Source organism: Pinus tabuliformis, chromosome 2_2, assembly GCF_031772625.1.
Source record: "Pinus tabuliformis cultivar Carrire ecotype Pingquan chromosome 2_2, CPIR1, whole genome shotgun sequence".
In the NCBI taxonomy this organism is placed as follows: domain Eukaryota; kingdom Viridiplantae; phylum Streptophyta; class Pinopsida; order Pinales; family Pinaceae; genus Pinus; species Pinus tabuliformis.
The window spans coordinates 1,046,307,746-1,046,322,226 of NC_142300.1; the positions used below are offsets into that span (position 1 = coordinate 1,046,307,746).

At 36.5% G+C, this 14,481-nt stretch overlaps 1 protein-coding gene across 1 annotated transcript; it reads left to right on the forward strand.

Moving 5' to 3' along the window:
* The first annotated feature begins 10,583 nt into the window (after positions 1-10,583).
* LOC149196950 (uncharacterized) lies at positions 10,584-13,599 on the forward strand. Its single transcript, XM_089403808.1, has 2 exons — positions 10,584-10,977; positions 13,425-13,599. The coding sequence occupies exons 1-2, from the start codon at positions 10,675-10,677 to the stop codon at positions 13,584-13,586; spliced, it is 465 nt and encodes a 154-aa protein (XP_089259934.1). The 5' UTR covers positions 10,584-10,674; the 3' UTR covers positions 13,587-13,599.
* Positions 13,600-14,481: the final 882 nt, after the last annotated feature.

Here is a 14,481-nt window from a genome sequence, read left to right on the forward strand (position 1 = left end):
CCACAATTTGCACCATGTTTTGCACTCACTGTTGTATCCACGTTTGCTTCCAATTTTGCATCCATGTTCACATCCTCTTTTGCATCAAATATTGCATCTATTTTTGCATCCACTTTTATGTCAGGTTTATGCATTGGGTTTTGCATCTCGTTTTGTATCTACTTTTGCATCTACTTACATTATATCCATTTTTTGCATCCAATTTTTTTTTGCCTGTTGCATCAATGTTTGCTTCCACTTTTACATCCATTTTTGCATCTTATTTTGCATATTTTTTGTCTATTGTTACATCCACTTTTGTTGCACCATATCTTGCACCTACCATTGCAACCACATTTGCTTCCACGTTTGCATCCCCTATTGCATCCACTTTTGTTTCATCCATTTTTGCATATACTTTTGTTTCCGTTGTTGCATCCACATTTGTTTCACCACAATTTGTGCCAAGTTTTACACCTACCATTGGACCCATGTTTGCTTCCACTTTTTCCTTCATGTTTGCATCCAAGTTTGCATTGACAACTGCATCTACTTTTGCATCCACTTTTGTGTCAGGTTTTTCATGTTGTTGTGCATCTACTTATGTTGTATCCACTTTTCATCCAATTTTACTTCTATTGTTGCCCCCATTTCTATGTTCGCTTTTGCATCCCTTTTCCAACACTCATCATATTTTCTGCATTGATGATATTCCTTATGGCATTGACAATTATGAACAATTGATGACAATGTCAATAATATTGACAATGATGAAAATGAAGATGATGGCGATGACATGAATTGTGATTATGATGATAAAGACGATAGTGGTTACAATGACAATGATGATGATGGCAATGATTATGATGATGACGATACTAATGACGTTGGCGAATCTTCCCAATTTTAGATGTTGTCATTGTCATAATCATAAGCATTATCTTTGGTGTCAAGATCATCATTTTCATCTAGGTCATCATAAAAAACAATAATGGCATGAATGATGATGATGCATGATTACAACAATGTCGATAGAAATTACATTAATGATGATGATGGGGATGATAAAAATGACAATGAAGATGATATGGTGGTGGTGATGATGATCATCGATCATCTGTCAAAAATAGAGTTGTTATTTCTCTTACATATATCAATGTGTCCTAAACAACCCTTTTCTTGCACTGATCACATTTTTTGGGTTGATGATATTTCTTACAACATCTACAATTATGAACAATTGCAAACAATGTCCATAATGATGATGATGATGGCATGAATGGTGATTGTGATGATAATGTAATGATGGCAATAACAATGACAAGGATGATGGTGATGATGATGACAATGATTATGATAATGAGAATGACCTTACAATCTTATGGATTCGTGAACAATTACTAGTTTCAATACCATCTTCTGGATAAGTATTACTATCATACTTTTTAAATTTTCTATCTCTCTTGAGGTATCTTACTATAATGGTGTTGTCAACACTAGAAAGATATCTTGTTGTAATGGTGGTTCTAATGTTAGCACTAGCAAAGTTTAGTAGGGAGGATGCTACTACAAGAGGAATTCCTTCTAAGTGACTATGGCATTCAAAATGAGGCTTTATGGGCTGCTTGTTAACACATGTTCTCATGCTCATATAAAATTAATGTGAAAAATTGCTTTAATTGGTTCCCATGCATAATTGATATTGATAATGGGGTGGTATAAAATTGTAATGGGCATATCCGTTAGTTAGTTATGATGGGTCAACAACATTGAAACCATACAAGTGACATTTCACCTTGGAACAATCGTCGCTCGTGCGAAAACACGAAGTTTATGTAAATGAAAGTTGTGATTGTAGTGGAATTAAAACCATCGAGAAATATCAAAGAAGACGTTGCCTACCAGTTTTGAAAGACAGCCAAGGCATTGAACAACTATTTGCGTTAGGATGTAGTGAGGGAATCGAAGGAAATTTGGCAGCCCTAAGTTGCCATTACTATTGCCAATCACACATTCAATAGTAACCATAAAAGGTAGCCACATATAAACAGAACCTCAAGGTGTTGACAATCAGAATCTATTGTAATAGCTTTGACATATATACAGTTTTGTGTTTAGATGAGAATGAAGTGGGCTTCATCCAGGGTTCAGTTCAATCCTTGTCCATTCCATGCAGTGGTGTTTAATTCGCCAAGCAAGAGAATATTACGTGAGTGTTCAGAGTTAAATCAACAGAAATCAAGGACGTGCGATTGTCAAATTATTGCTCCTCCCTTATGATTGAGCGCTTGATGCGATGGTCATTATCCTTGGATGATACTTTTATTCCCCATTTTCTATTGAAAAAGTAGCGTTTTTCTGTTCGATTATTATAGGATTGGATGAACGCCGGTTTGGGTGGATGTAGACCCATGTTTTTTTGTGGTGATCTTCAAATGTCTTGAGGATAAGAAAAAAATCCTTGACCAAGGTCCATGGTTTTGGGGATGAGTTGGTCTTCTAGTGAAGCCATGGTTTCCCAACTTCAATCCTCTCACTATGTTGCCGATGACTACTCTAATATGGGTAAGATTCCCAGTTTTCCCATTCACTTTACCCATCTAGATCTCTTAGAAAAAGTGGGCAATTTCTTAACACAGGGTTCAAAATTATTACAACAATATACTCATTAATCACTAAATATGTCATTTGTAGGAATTGCAGTTAGGTGGGGAGGATAACACTCCTATGCATTTTTAAAGCTACACCCAATTAATAAGTTCTGCCACAATAAATGCAATTTTTATGACTATAGTGACACATCCCTCGAGATTTCCTTCCACACCAACACTTTTATCCATGAACTAAAGAGTGACTATTTCATTATTATATTATACATACATGTTAATATAAGCATTAAAATTTGTATTCCTTTGTAAAAAATGCTAGTCCAAGAGATACATTTGATCACCTTGTCTTGTATCCAATATCCAATGTTGACCCCTATATCCTTAGATCTAGAGTGAAGGTTTCATTTCTAATGTTGTGTTTGAGCTTAAATTCTAATTAAATATTTGGGTTAGCCAAGGTCATTACTTAACTTAATGGCTTTGCAATATACAATGTATCATATTTTTTTTAAGTTCAATTGGTGAGATATGTCTGGGGGATTGAACTTTCGATCACTTGGATACACAAGGGCTTGCCAACATGCTTTTTTCCAATTGTGCTACTACCCTAAGAAAATATACAATGTATCATATTAACATCCACTTAAACCAAATTGACTTTTGGGACACATGTCTCTTTGATGATGAAGGGAATCCAATTATGTGATGTCAAACACATTCCCTCACAAACACTCACAAAGACCCTACACTTTTTAGGGTTCGAACCTAGGTTGTCTGTTATGAAACCAACTCACAAAAAGATAGAAAATATAGATCAACAACTTAGAAATCGGCCTCTTCGAGGGGGCAACCTCCTTTACATTACACAAAAGAACAATTATTGGATGATACAAATGACAAAGCCTCATTTCTATATATAGGAGTCTAAGGGGTCACAATATAATCAAAGTCAACATAACAATAATAATATAAGGGCACAAAAATAACAATAGTGGGCTTCTATGGGGCACAATAATAACAATATGGGGACAATAAGGGCACAACAATAACAGTAAGGGCCACAATGACACTAGTAATGGGGGAATCACTAGTGTTATAGGGACCTAACATTGTCTATATGGAAACACTGTATAGTTTTGAATTTATTTATTGTAGATTTGTACATAGATGGATATTCCTTTCTTTGCATTTATCTTTTAGACTTCTTGCTTTCACCAATTGATTTAGAGCTTATGGAGTCTCAAGTAGCACCAATCCACTTGCTTCTATTGGATTGAATAACATGATTTCTCTTTTGAAATCCATAATATCTCATTCACATGCTTCCTATTTCTCCCATAAGACTTTAGCACAGACTCCATGATCATGTTTGTGTCCCTCTTAATAACGCACTCCTTGGAAGGGGCCATAAAATCTTTTATTAGGACTAAACTTGGATGTCTCTTCTTTCTTGCCCTTTGATTCTTCATTCAATCATACCACCCATCAACTTGTTATTTTTCCATTTTTCTTATAATGACCTTTGTTGTTGGGAAGGTGCCTTTCAAGTATTTTGTCTTTGCATATAGATACACATAAAGTATCATTATTTTAATCTAATGGACGTGGTTGTTAAAATCACCAATATTTAATTAAATATGCATTGTTATACCTTTGCTCAAGTCAACTTCAATTCAAATTCTAACACGTGTGTATACCCTTCCTTGCTTAGTTTGTATATTGTTGTAAGTCCCCAATATATTTATGTTGGATTTTGAAAGATCATCTCATCCCAAAATAAGTAGGGGGGATTCAATATTCAAATCCGACAGAGTGGGGTTGAAGAAATGGATATTGAAGATGGATTCAATTATAGAAACTATCTTTTGAAAAAAGGTTAGTTTTGCCCCAAAAAGAAAGTCCCTCCTTTGAGACCTTGCCACAACTTCCATAGTTGTGAAATTTTACAATAATAGAACCTCTAGAGTAGAGGTTTACCATATGGCCGTCGATGACATCAGTACAACAGGTCAAAATATGTTGTTAAGGAACAAGTTGTACATAATGAGGAAATCAAAGGATTAGGATGTGGCATCCTTCCTCATGACAATCTCTCAACTAAGAGGCCATCTGTAAGGACTTGGGGAACCAATCATTGATTCTGAAGTAGCCATCTGTATACTAAATGCATTGCCACCATAATGGAGCAACTTTGCAACAAGCATCTACTCCAAGAAGGATTCAACTCCCTTTGATAAGTTGTGGGTGCAATGCATATTGGAAGAATCAAGGATCAAGGTCAAGGATGATATTGGATCAGATGGGCAATCTCAAGCCTTTCTAGCCCGAGTTAAGAAGTTGAAGAAGGGAAAGTTTGGCAAGGCCAAGAAGAAAGACATATCCAAAGCGCAATGTTTTGGATGTAACGAATTTGGACACTCTAGGAGGGACTTTCCAAACTAGCATAACAATAAGATAAAGGAAAGGAATGAAGCTCATGTGGCCGAAGCAATGGGAGAACCTGAGAAGAAGGCAAAGAAGGAAGAAGTGAAGGATCTTTACTACTAAAGAAGGTTCACTGACTGTCCGGCTCTCTGTGAAGTTTAATATTTATTTTAGGATAATATGTTTTGTTTAACATCTTAGAAAGAAGCATATGATAGTAGCATGTATAGAATTTACATGATTAAGTTTCTTTGTAGAGATCATCTAGATAGATGGATAGATAAACCATTTTGCATATTGACCATCCAAGCATTATCTAACATTATATTAGAAGATATCATCCTGCTTAGTTGAATCATCATGATTCAGGAAAGACCATCTTTTTTTGAAGGTCTTTGGAAAAATCATCATGGCAAGGTTAAGTAGACATTCCATGTAATGTGGAACCAATACTAGTAAAGGGATGAAAGAATGCAATGGTCAGGATGTAGGCTCTTTGCGAGATATATGAATATCTAAATGATTGGATGAAAGCATAGGAATGCATGTTGGATCTAAAACTCTAGATAAGATTCTTGTGTATAGAATCTTGTGAAAGAAAGTTGGTCATAAAATATGCTTATGTATATGGATATATGATGCTTGAAAGGAATATGATTTGGCTTACTTAAGGATGTGTAAATAATTTAAGACTTTCTCTAAAATATATGTATAACGATGATTAACATCTAGTCTAGTCCCTAGAAGAAAAATTGTAACTTGGTAATAAAGTTCGATCCTTCGGCACTTTGATGCATGAAGGAAGATTCATATGGAGATGGATCATGAGGATGTTGATGGAATGAGAAGGTCATCATAACGAGGCAAGTCTAATTTTCATTATTGTTGGTTATTTGGTTAACATATTATTTTTCTACCTGGAAGAATGTCGCAGGAATATATGATGGCAGTTGAGGCAAGTGCAATTGTATGGATGAAGAATATTGAGGGAAGCTCAATATTTGGTACTGGAAAGCTGTAAGTTCAAGAAATGTTAATTTGGAAAGGGATGGTAGAAGTATGATAAGATAACCTGAAGGTTAAAGAATATCACATTTATAAGGAAGCCATGATCAAGCTTCAAGTTTGGGAAAGCTCAATGCAATGCCTTCATGTTGAATATGAAAGTGATAAGCAAGAAAGGTACCCTGAAACTTGTCACAAGATTGAAGAGAGAAGGTGGCTCCATGATATCTTGAAAGAAAGAAAGCTCGATGATGTAGAGGAAAGAGGGAGCCAGAAAACTATGAAGAACTGGTAGCTAATACTCTTATGAAGGCAAATTGTAAGGCTTGTGATGATGACTTCTCAAATAAAAGGGAAGTCTAGATCTCCTCTATTTTTTAGAGGGGGTTATTCTCAAGATTAAAGGAGAATAGGGATGTTGTCTTTGGTTGAGAGGGAGTGATGTGGGACATCACTTGTACATTATCCTCTTCAAGTGATGAAGAGAGAATGGCAGAGAATTGGATAAGAATTTGCGGTTTCCTTGATGATATTACATTCAAGAAAGGAAAGGGACCAACACTGTTTGAGGATGTGATAAGTATCCAAGTGAAGAGTGGTCGAAGAGGACTGATATTCTTTGAGGACTCAAGATTCGAGATCCAAGATAAGAATAGTCCTAATAGGACATATCTTATAGACATCCAGATGGGGTATGTGCCTTGTAGAGGTAGTGCGGTATCACACATAAAGCCTCCCAACATAATGCTCTTGATTAAAGAAGAGATTGTCTAGTTAGGCCTAAGAGACAATGCTGGTCATGATGATGATGCTTACAATATGGCTTATCAATCCGACTCTTTTTGTGATAACTCTTCAATTTGAGATATGATGTTGTACTGAGTGTACAATTATGAATACCTCCCTAGTTAAGAGGGATTATTGAAAATGTAACTAGTTTCGGTCTTCATAATTGTTGTACTCATTTCAATATGTATCCTATGTAACAAACAAGAAAAGAAAAGAAAATATATTATTATTAAAGCATGGGTTTCATGCTCATTATTGATTGTGTTTTAGGTAAAGCATGTTCTTCATGCTTATAGGGTTTGTTAGGTCTTAGGATTTACTGTCTCGAGTCAAAGGAGTCAACATCATGTTTATAAGACCCTTATGGGCAAAAATATATTTGTAAAAATAATTATTTTTGAGTTTAGAAAATCCTGGAAGCTCCTAAAGTACAAGTCGACCCTGGGAAAATCAAGTCGGCCTAAAGGAGAGAATTCAACCCCTTGAGAAGGATATAAAAGGAAGCAATTCAACCTCATTTGGAAAAACTCACTCAACAAGTTCAATCTACAAGAAAGAGTTCGATCTATAGCTGGGAAGAGCAGGAAAAGAAGAGTGAAGGCCAAGAAAGCACAAGAAGGACATAAATATTTTGTTTTGGGCTCTATCTCTCTCACACGTGCGAAATTCTAGGGTTTCTGGGCTGCAGGAAGAAGTGAAGTTACAGGTCTGAGTTGTAGGAAGATGAAGTGCAACATCTTGTAACTAGAAGGAAGGATACTTGATCTAGAACTCATAAGGAGTTGTCTTGCTATTAGGAAGGTCCCAAGAGGAGGCTGCTCTAGGGTTTCCTTGGAAGCTTTAAGGTCGAAATTGCAGGGTCGAAGTTGCAGGTTGGGTAGCAGTATTGAAGCTGGCAGGTCAAAGTTGCAGTGTCTAACATTTTGGTGTAGAATCAAGGAAGGATTTAAGGAAGGGATGACTTGGTACTAGGAGAAGGATTGGTCTAGGGTTTGGGTCTTTGTATATCATTTGAAGCATATTTTAAGAAGAAAGCCAATATATGTGTCTATTGTTGTTATTATTGTTCTTGACATTGTTTGATGAATAGATCTAACTAAAGAACACAAAGAAGATAAATAAGATTCACAAGCAAATATCAAGTTAAAGGAAAATAAGTACAATAAGCTGCCATTATCGATTTTCTAACAATTTCATCCTGGACTTCTCGTGGGAAGGCGGGGGGGGGGGGTAGTTGCATTGAAGAGGTAAACAACAATTAGGGCTTGCAACTGAGCACAGGGTTTGCCAAAAGGGCCTTAACCATCAGAGCCACGTCTCGACCACATCCATTGTTGAGGCACGGTGATAATGAGGCGAGTGAACCTAATTGGTGAAGTCTCGAAAGACAAAAGGATTTTAGGGGATTGAAAACCAAAGTGAGGCCAATGGACAATGTACAAAATGAAGGATTTTAGGGATAAAGGTGGAAGGTAAACCAAAGGCTAAAGGAGTTGCAAAGGAATGGTAAAACCAAGACACAATGTGAGGAAGATTGTCGTAGGCAGGAGGAGGACAAGGCTACCTCACCCCTAGATAACACGTTGAACCTTCCCCAAAGAATCCTAAACCAAGCAAACCAAAGTAATATAAATGTAGCTGACCCAGTGGAAAAAATTAAGAGCAAAGACAATACTAGTATACTTGTTGGAGTTGAGCTCCCATAAACCTAGAAGAGTTTAAGTGCAGGTACTCCCACCAGTGGGTATGCGGGCCACATGCAACCTTGCCAATACTTGGAAAATGTAGATAGTCTAGCTCATGAAATGGAGTGAAGGATGGAAGGCCAAACCAACATGGAAGAACAACTTGGACCTTCCACGTTGCTTAAGGAACTACTATAGAAGCCGCAGAGGAAATATCCCATAGATAACCCGACAACACGACATTGACACCAAATATCATCAATTTGACCCCAACAATTGTAGGAAATTGAGGAAGTTTCAAAGATTTCCAAATTAAAACAGTGCATTATCATTAAATGTGGGCGACACTATCCCTCTCTTTAATGTTTGGGGTGACAACGGAATAACAAATCCGCTCAGTAACCTAACACACATCTCAACACCCCATCAAATTTTTATTTATTTTTATATAATTTATTATTATATTTAAATTTTTAATCCCCTATCCTTATCACTAATGTAAGTAATTCATAAGAGAGTATCAATAATCATATTAATCCATAAGAGATAAGATATCCCTGCAAGAACTTAAGATTACCGCCTCGCTTGCCCGGATGGTCACATAAAGAGTGGCCCTGTCCCCACAAACCAAAAAACTCCTCAAAAACAACATAATTTCCCCACCCCACACTAACGTCTTTCAAGGGAAATGGCAAAAGTTGAAAAGCTACTTAAGGCGGTGCAAATATTTTGAAATAAAGAGAAGAGTATCCCCACCTTCGAATGCCTATAATACTAGATCAGTGAGTGCTGCGATCCGATGTAGTGTAGGGTTTAGTGGTTCTGCATGAGGGTTCAGGAAGATTCAAGGGGTTTATCTCGGGATTTAAGCCTCCGACCGGATCAGTAGAGAGACTGTAAAATTGAGGTGCAATGGCTGTGTCTTCTTCACCTTCGACAGATTTCTCTTTCGAAGCCCAAGAATTAAGTTCGCTGTTATTGAATGCTTCCTCATCATCGTCTGATATTTTGAATTCATGCCGGGTCGTGGAATCCTTCATCGATAGGCACAGCTGGGATCAGACCAGGCATTTTTACATAACATGCTTCCCCGTTCTGCTCCGCAAGATCTTCGGCTTCGAGGAGGTCTTACAGCCGTCCGGCATTGGCGGATGGATCGCGCAGACCTCTGAGCATTCCGCGAATGCGGTCGTAAATCTTCTCTCACTGTCTGGAGCTTTGTTTTCGTCAATCTTTGCCGCAGACGAGGAAAATGTGGTTCGCTATGTGTTTCCATCCGAGCGCCTTCCGGCGTGGATTCGTCACATGCTTCAGTCGGAGAGGGGTTTGTATATCTTATCTGAAGTCTGCCCTGCTTTATTTAAAGACCGATTGAAGGAGGACGGCCATGGAGGAGGATTCAGGTGCAGTTGAATGCATTTGAGTATTTTATGTTTTGGTTTGCTTATTACGCTGTATGCAAAGATAATGATATTATGCATCGTTCGGATTCGGATGAAATGAAATTGGGGTTTAAGAAGGCTTCCCGGTCTCGTTTCGAGAAATGGGCGTCTTCTCTGCATAGTTTGCACGGTAGCCATGACAATGGAAGGCCTGTGAAGTTCAATTCTAGCCCTTATTTGCATCTTCTGAATTTGTATCTACACAAATTTGTTCCTATATCTGATTTTTGTGCTCCCAGTGTGTCTGTACATCATTTTTTCGAGGAGAATCCATCGATATTTTCTCGCGCCGAGTTTGTTGTTCATACCTTTGTACAGTTTTGGTTAGTGAATGACGATTTTTCGCCCTTACCTTCACGGGTTTGCCAGTCTTTTGGTATTTTGTTACCTGTTAATAATCGATATCATAGGTATGGTCTCCCCAGTGTAGAAATCACAGAGGCTGTGAAAATACTGGTCAATTATGTAAGCAGTACTTTGTGTTGTCCTCAAGAAGAGTTGAATTCTGGATGGAGAGCTGCATCACAAATGGATACCTTGAGATTGAGGTCATTTTCCTTGCCACGGAGTAGTTTGGTTGTGCCTGCTACATGGTCCCTTCTGTTACAGAGGCCTTTGTACATGTTTATATTACGAGCTTTTAGTTATTGGCCAGTAGGTGCTTGTCTGAAGAAGGCTACACACATTATTGATCTATGGTTGGATTATTTACAGCCTTGGAATATTGGTGAAGAAGGCGAAATGATGCCCGCTCTCGAAGAGGATCATTATTTGGAGGCAGAGAATAAGATGCTTAGGGATAGGGATCAACGATTGTCTCCACTTTCAGGTAGCTTGCTTCAAAAGCAAAAGACTGGTACTGATTCTGTGGGATCATTAGTAAAAAGAAGCACGAAAGAAAGTTGTTATGGATATAATGATCATTGGCAAAACTATGTTCTGGCTAATTATCCTTTTTATAGCTCTCTTGTTGTTCAGTTTCTTGTATTTGCCCACAAGTTCGTGCACATCAATACCAAGGCAGTTCTTCAGATGACTCACAAGGTGCATTGCTCTTTCCTTTATTCTATTATGTCTTATTGATAATAGCAAGGAATAGATGAATAAACTTTGACACTTCAAGCAAGACCCCATGTTTATTTAAAGCAAGATCCAATGGTGGATTAAAGGTACTTATTTCAAGGTAGGATCAACAATTAGGATTATTATACCTAGGTTTTGTATCTAGAAAATTCAGACATGAGGAATTTACTTTTGGAAGTGTGAAAATCAATTAGTTGGAACTTCCTCTTGCATGGGAATAATCACATAGCAGGAAAGGAGAAAAAGTGTTGTCCAGATCCGAATGTAGATTGCTGCCTTTTAAATATTGAATTTGCCTTGCTGTCAGTGCTATATTAACAGAAAAATTCAACATTAACAACAAATGATCCATTCCTGATAGATTAAGTTATGAGCAGTCTTCATGCATGTAAATGTAGGCTTGAATTTGATATAATTGTTTATTAGTTTAACAGACAAAAAATGTCCTTGGTTTATTTTATAGGCGTTTAAACTATCTTTCTTATTTTGCACTCAAATGCTTTGTATGTGAAAATTACGTCGTGTTATTGAAACTTAATTTGGTTGTTAATTCAACAAACAAATAATTGTCTGTGGTTTAAATTAGAGACATTTAGATTAGCGTCTATTTTTTGGATCTCAAATGCTTTGTGTCTGAAAAATACCTATCCAACTTATTATTTTATGTTGACAAATTCATTGTAGTTTAAATAGTTGTAGACAAGATTTCCAATCAAATAGCTAAGCACACCATCTATTTACAGTCTTTTGTGGAGGGTCATTTCCATAAATTATCATGTCTATTGCTCGAGAAACAATGGGTAAATTCAGCCTGATGTCATTGCACTGAAGTTACTTCTATTTGATAATTCAGCGAGCAATTTATATGCTTCATGTTTTGGACGAGTTCTACAAAGAAGGATTGAGTTTTGCATTTTACATCTGATAGGTACTTCGCTAACTTTGTATAATGGGCATAGATATTGAATGGATATGGACAAACTTGTGATCCCAACCCAAACCTGGTTTGACTATGCAATTTTGAAGAAAATGTTTTTTAGTATATTCTTACGCACTGTCAAGGGTTCTCAACACAAATTGGGAGTGATCATGTTTGCTGTCTTTATAGTATAATTGGGCTAGGAGGCTCATTTTACAGCCCAGTGTGAACGTGATGTGTAAGTATGTCCGTGCTCAACTTGGACTCTAGAGTTGACATGTGTCCCTCTTAAAATAAAAATAAAATATTCTCTAAATAGAAAAGTAATGTTGGCTATAATAAAAAAGAAAAAAAGAATATGCTATACATGTTTAATTAGTTATCCATTTGACCTATAATATAATTTCATGTAAAGTAATTAGAAGTAAAAAAAATTATGCGAGTAAGATGTTTAAACCTTATACTTTTCAAAAAATAAGTTAACACTTTATATAAATAAATTACTTGAAGATCTATATTAATAACTTGTGTGAATATCAACTTATGTGAATCCGTGCTTAAGATGGATCCATGCTGGTAAATCATAATGCTTTTCTGACCAAAAAATGTCCTGAATGTGTGTAGTAAGACTTGAAGATCTATATCAATAACTTATGTGAATATCAACTTATGTGAATCCGTGCTTAAGATGGATCCATGCTGGTAAATCATAATGATTTTTTGACCAAAAAAAGTCCTGAATGTGTGTAGTAAGTCTATTGCTTTCAAAGAAAATTGAAGTCCTAAGTTTCTCAAATCTTTCCCTATAACTGTCTGGATAATGTTGATATGCCAATAGTCGGCATTCGTAATCCATTCTCAAGTCACATAAGAAGTGAGTGCAACTCAATGTTACTTAGGTGGATCATGGTTGGGTGGGCAGTGGTCTTGCCTGAAACCTTGCGTTTCCTGCCAAGTTTGATGATTGTTTTTTAATGTCTTATTGAAAATGTTCCTGGATTTCAATATTTCACTGTTTTAGCTTGATCTTCTAACAAGTTCACTTCTTTGATAACGGTAGCATTTGGTGGTTATTATTTCTAATTTGTTTCTTTTATCCAGATAGAAACAATACTTGAAATCCAATTTACATTCGTGCATTTTCGTTGTATATTCATGATCACTTTAATTTTCAACAGGTTTGGTATTTGGCTGAGATTTATGTCAGTTTATACTGGAGTTCATAGTACATGTATAATTTTGTTTGTTAATGTATTTTCTGACAAGTATATCAAATGGGATTCAAAAGGGTGGACTGTGGTTATTCACAGTTGAATTTCCATGCGTATTTCATTGTATCATTAGAACTGAGATATGTAATGGAAATAACATCTTTTTCTGAACGTGTCCTTTGCAGTGTTACCTCTATTCTTTGCTTTTCCAGAAAACCGGTTTTATAATTTGTTAAAGTCTGTTGTATTCTAATGTAATATTTTGTTTTCATCTGTAGGTATTAAGTGTTTTGGTATCTTCAAAAGAGCTACTGTGTCTTATTCGAAGCATAGATTCGACATACAATGATGTGAAGTCGGGAAGTGCGCCATGCTGTTTTGACAGTTTGCATAAGGTTGTGCCTGCCATCCGAGAGCAGCTACAGGTCTTCCCTCTATGACCTATACAGTGTTCTGACGTAGGCTACCTTATCCAATGCACCATTTTTAAAAAGGTTTTGTTTGGAAAATGCCTCATTATATTAAGATGTTTCTTTGTGACTACTACAGGGCTGGGAGGGTGATTTATCAAATTTTGAGAAAGGCAGTGAAATTACTCACTCTCCTTCACAAAAAGAAACACCGATGTTGCAACTTTTCAGCACCAGTGATAGTGGAGGCCATCAAATGCTAAAGGTAAGTTTTGTGAATAGTTTCTCTTTATCTCTTTCTTTTTGCAAGACTCATTTGGTTGATGGATAGGTTTATAATTTATTCTGCCCGTACATCAAAATTGGAACCTTACAAAGATAATTCCTTACAAACATTAATTCAACAAAATTTTTGTTTATGCCATTATAAGGAGGTAACTGCATCAGTAATTGTTTATATTAATTTTCCCAGAGAAAGATGTTCCCTTAACTTGCCCACATATTAACTGTTCCAAGTGAGGAAGTTGGTACATTGTCAGAGTGATGGAATCCCCCTTTCTCCCTCCTTTCCCTGTATTTTTTTTTCTGGGTGAGGAATGGAATTGACTTCTAGTTGAAATACCAGCTGGTAACTGGACAAAACTACTTGGGAATAGATCCTGTAACCTCCCTGGGTATTATGCCTTCTGTAGAAAGGGTTGGGAAAACTGAGCTATACTATTGTGCTAAGTGTTCATTACATATGTACAAACATGAAATCAATCACTATCTTTATTGGGATTTTCTATAACTAAAATGGAAATGAATTCTATAAATCTTCCATACAAAAGGTTAGAAATACTTTAAAGCTCAGGTAGCTGGACATTATTTTATTCAAGAGGAGAGCTGTGTTGGAGTAGATTATTCCTCAATTTTTTGACCACAC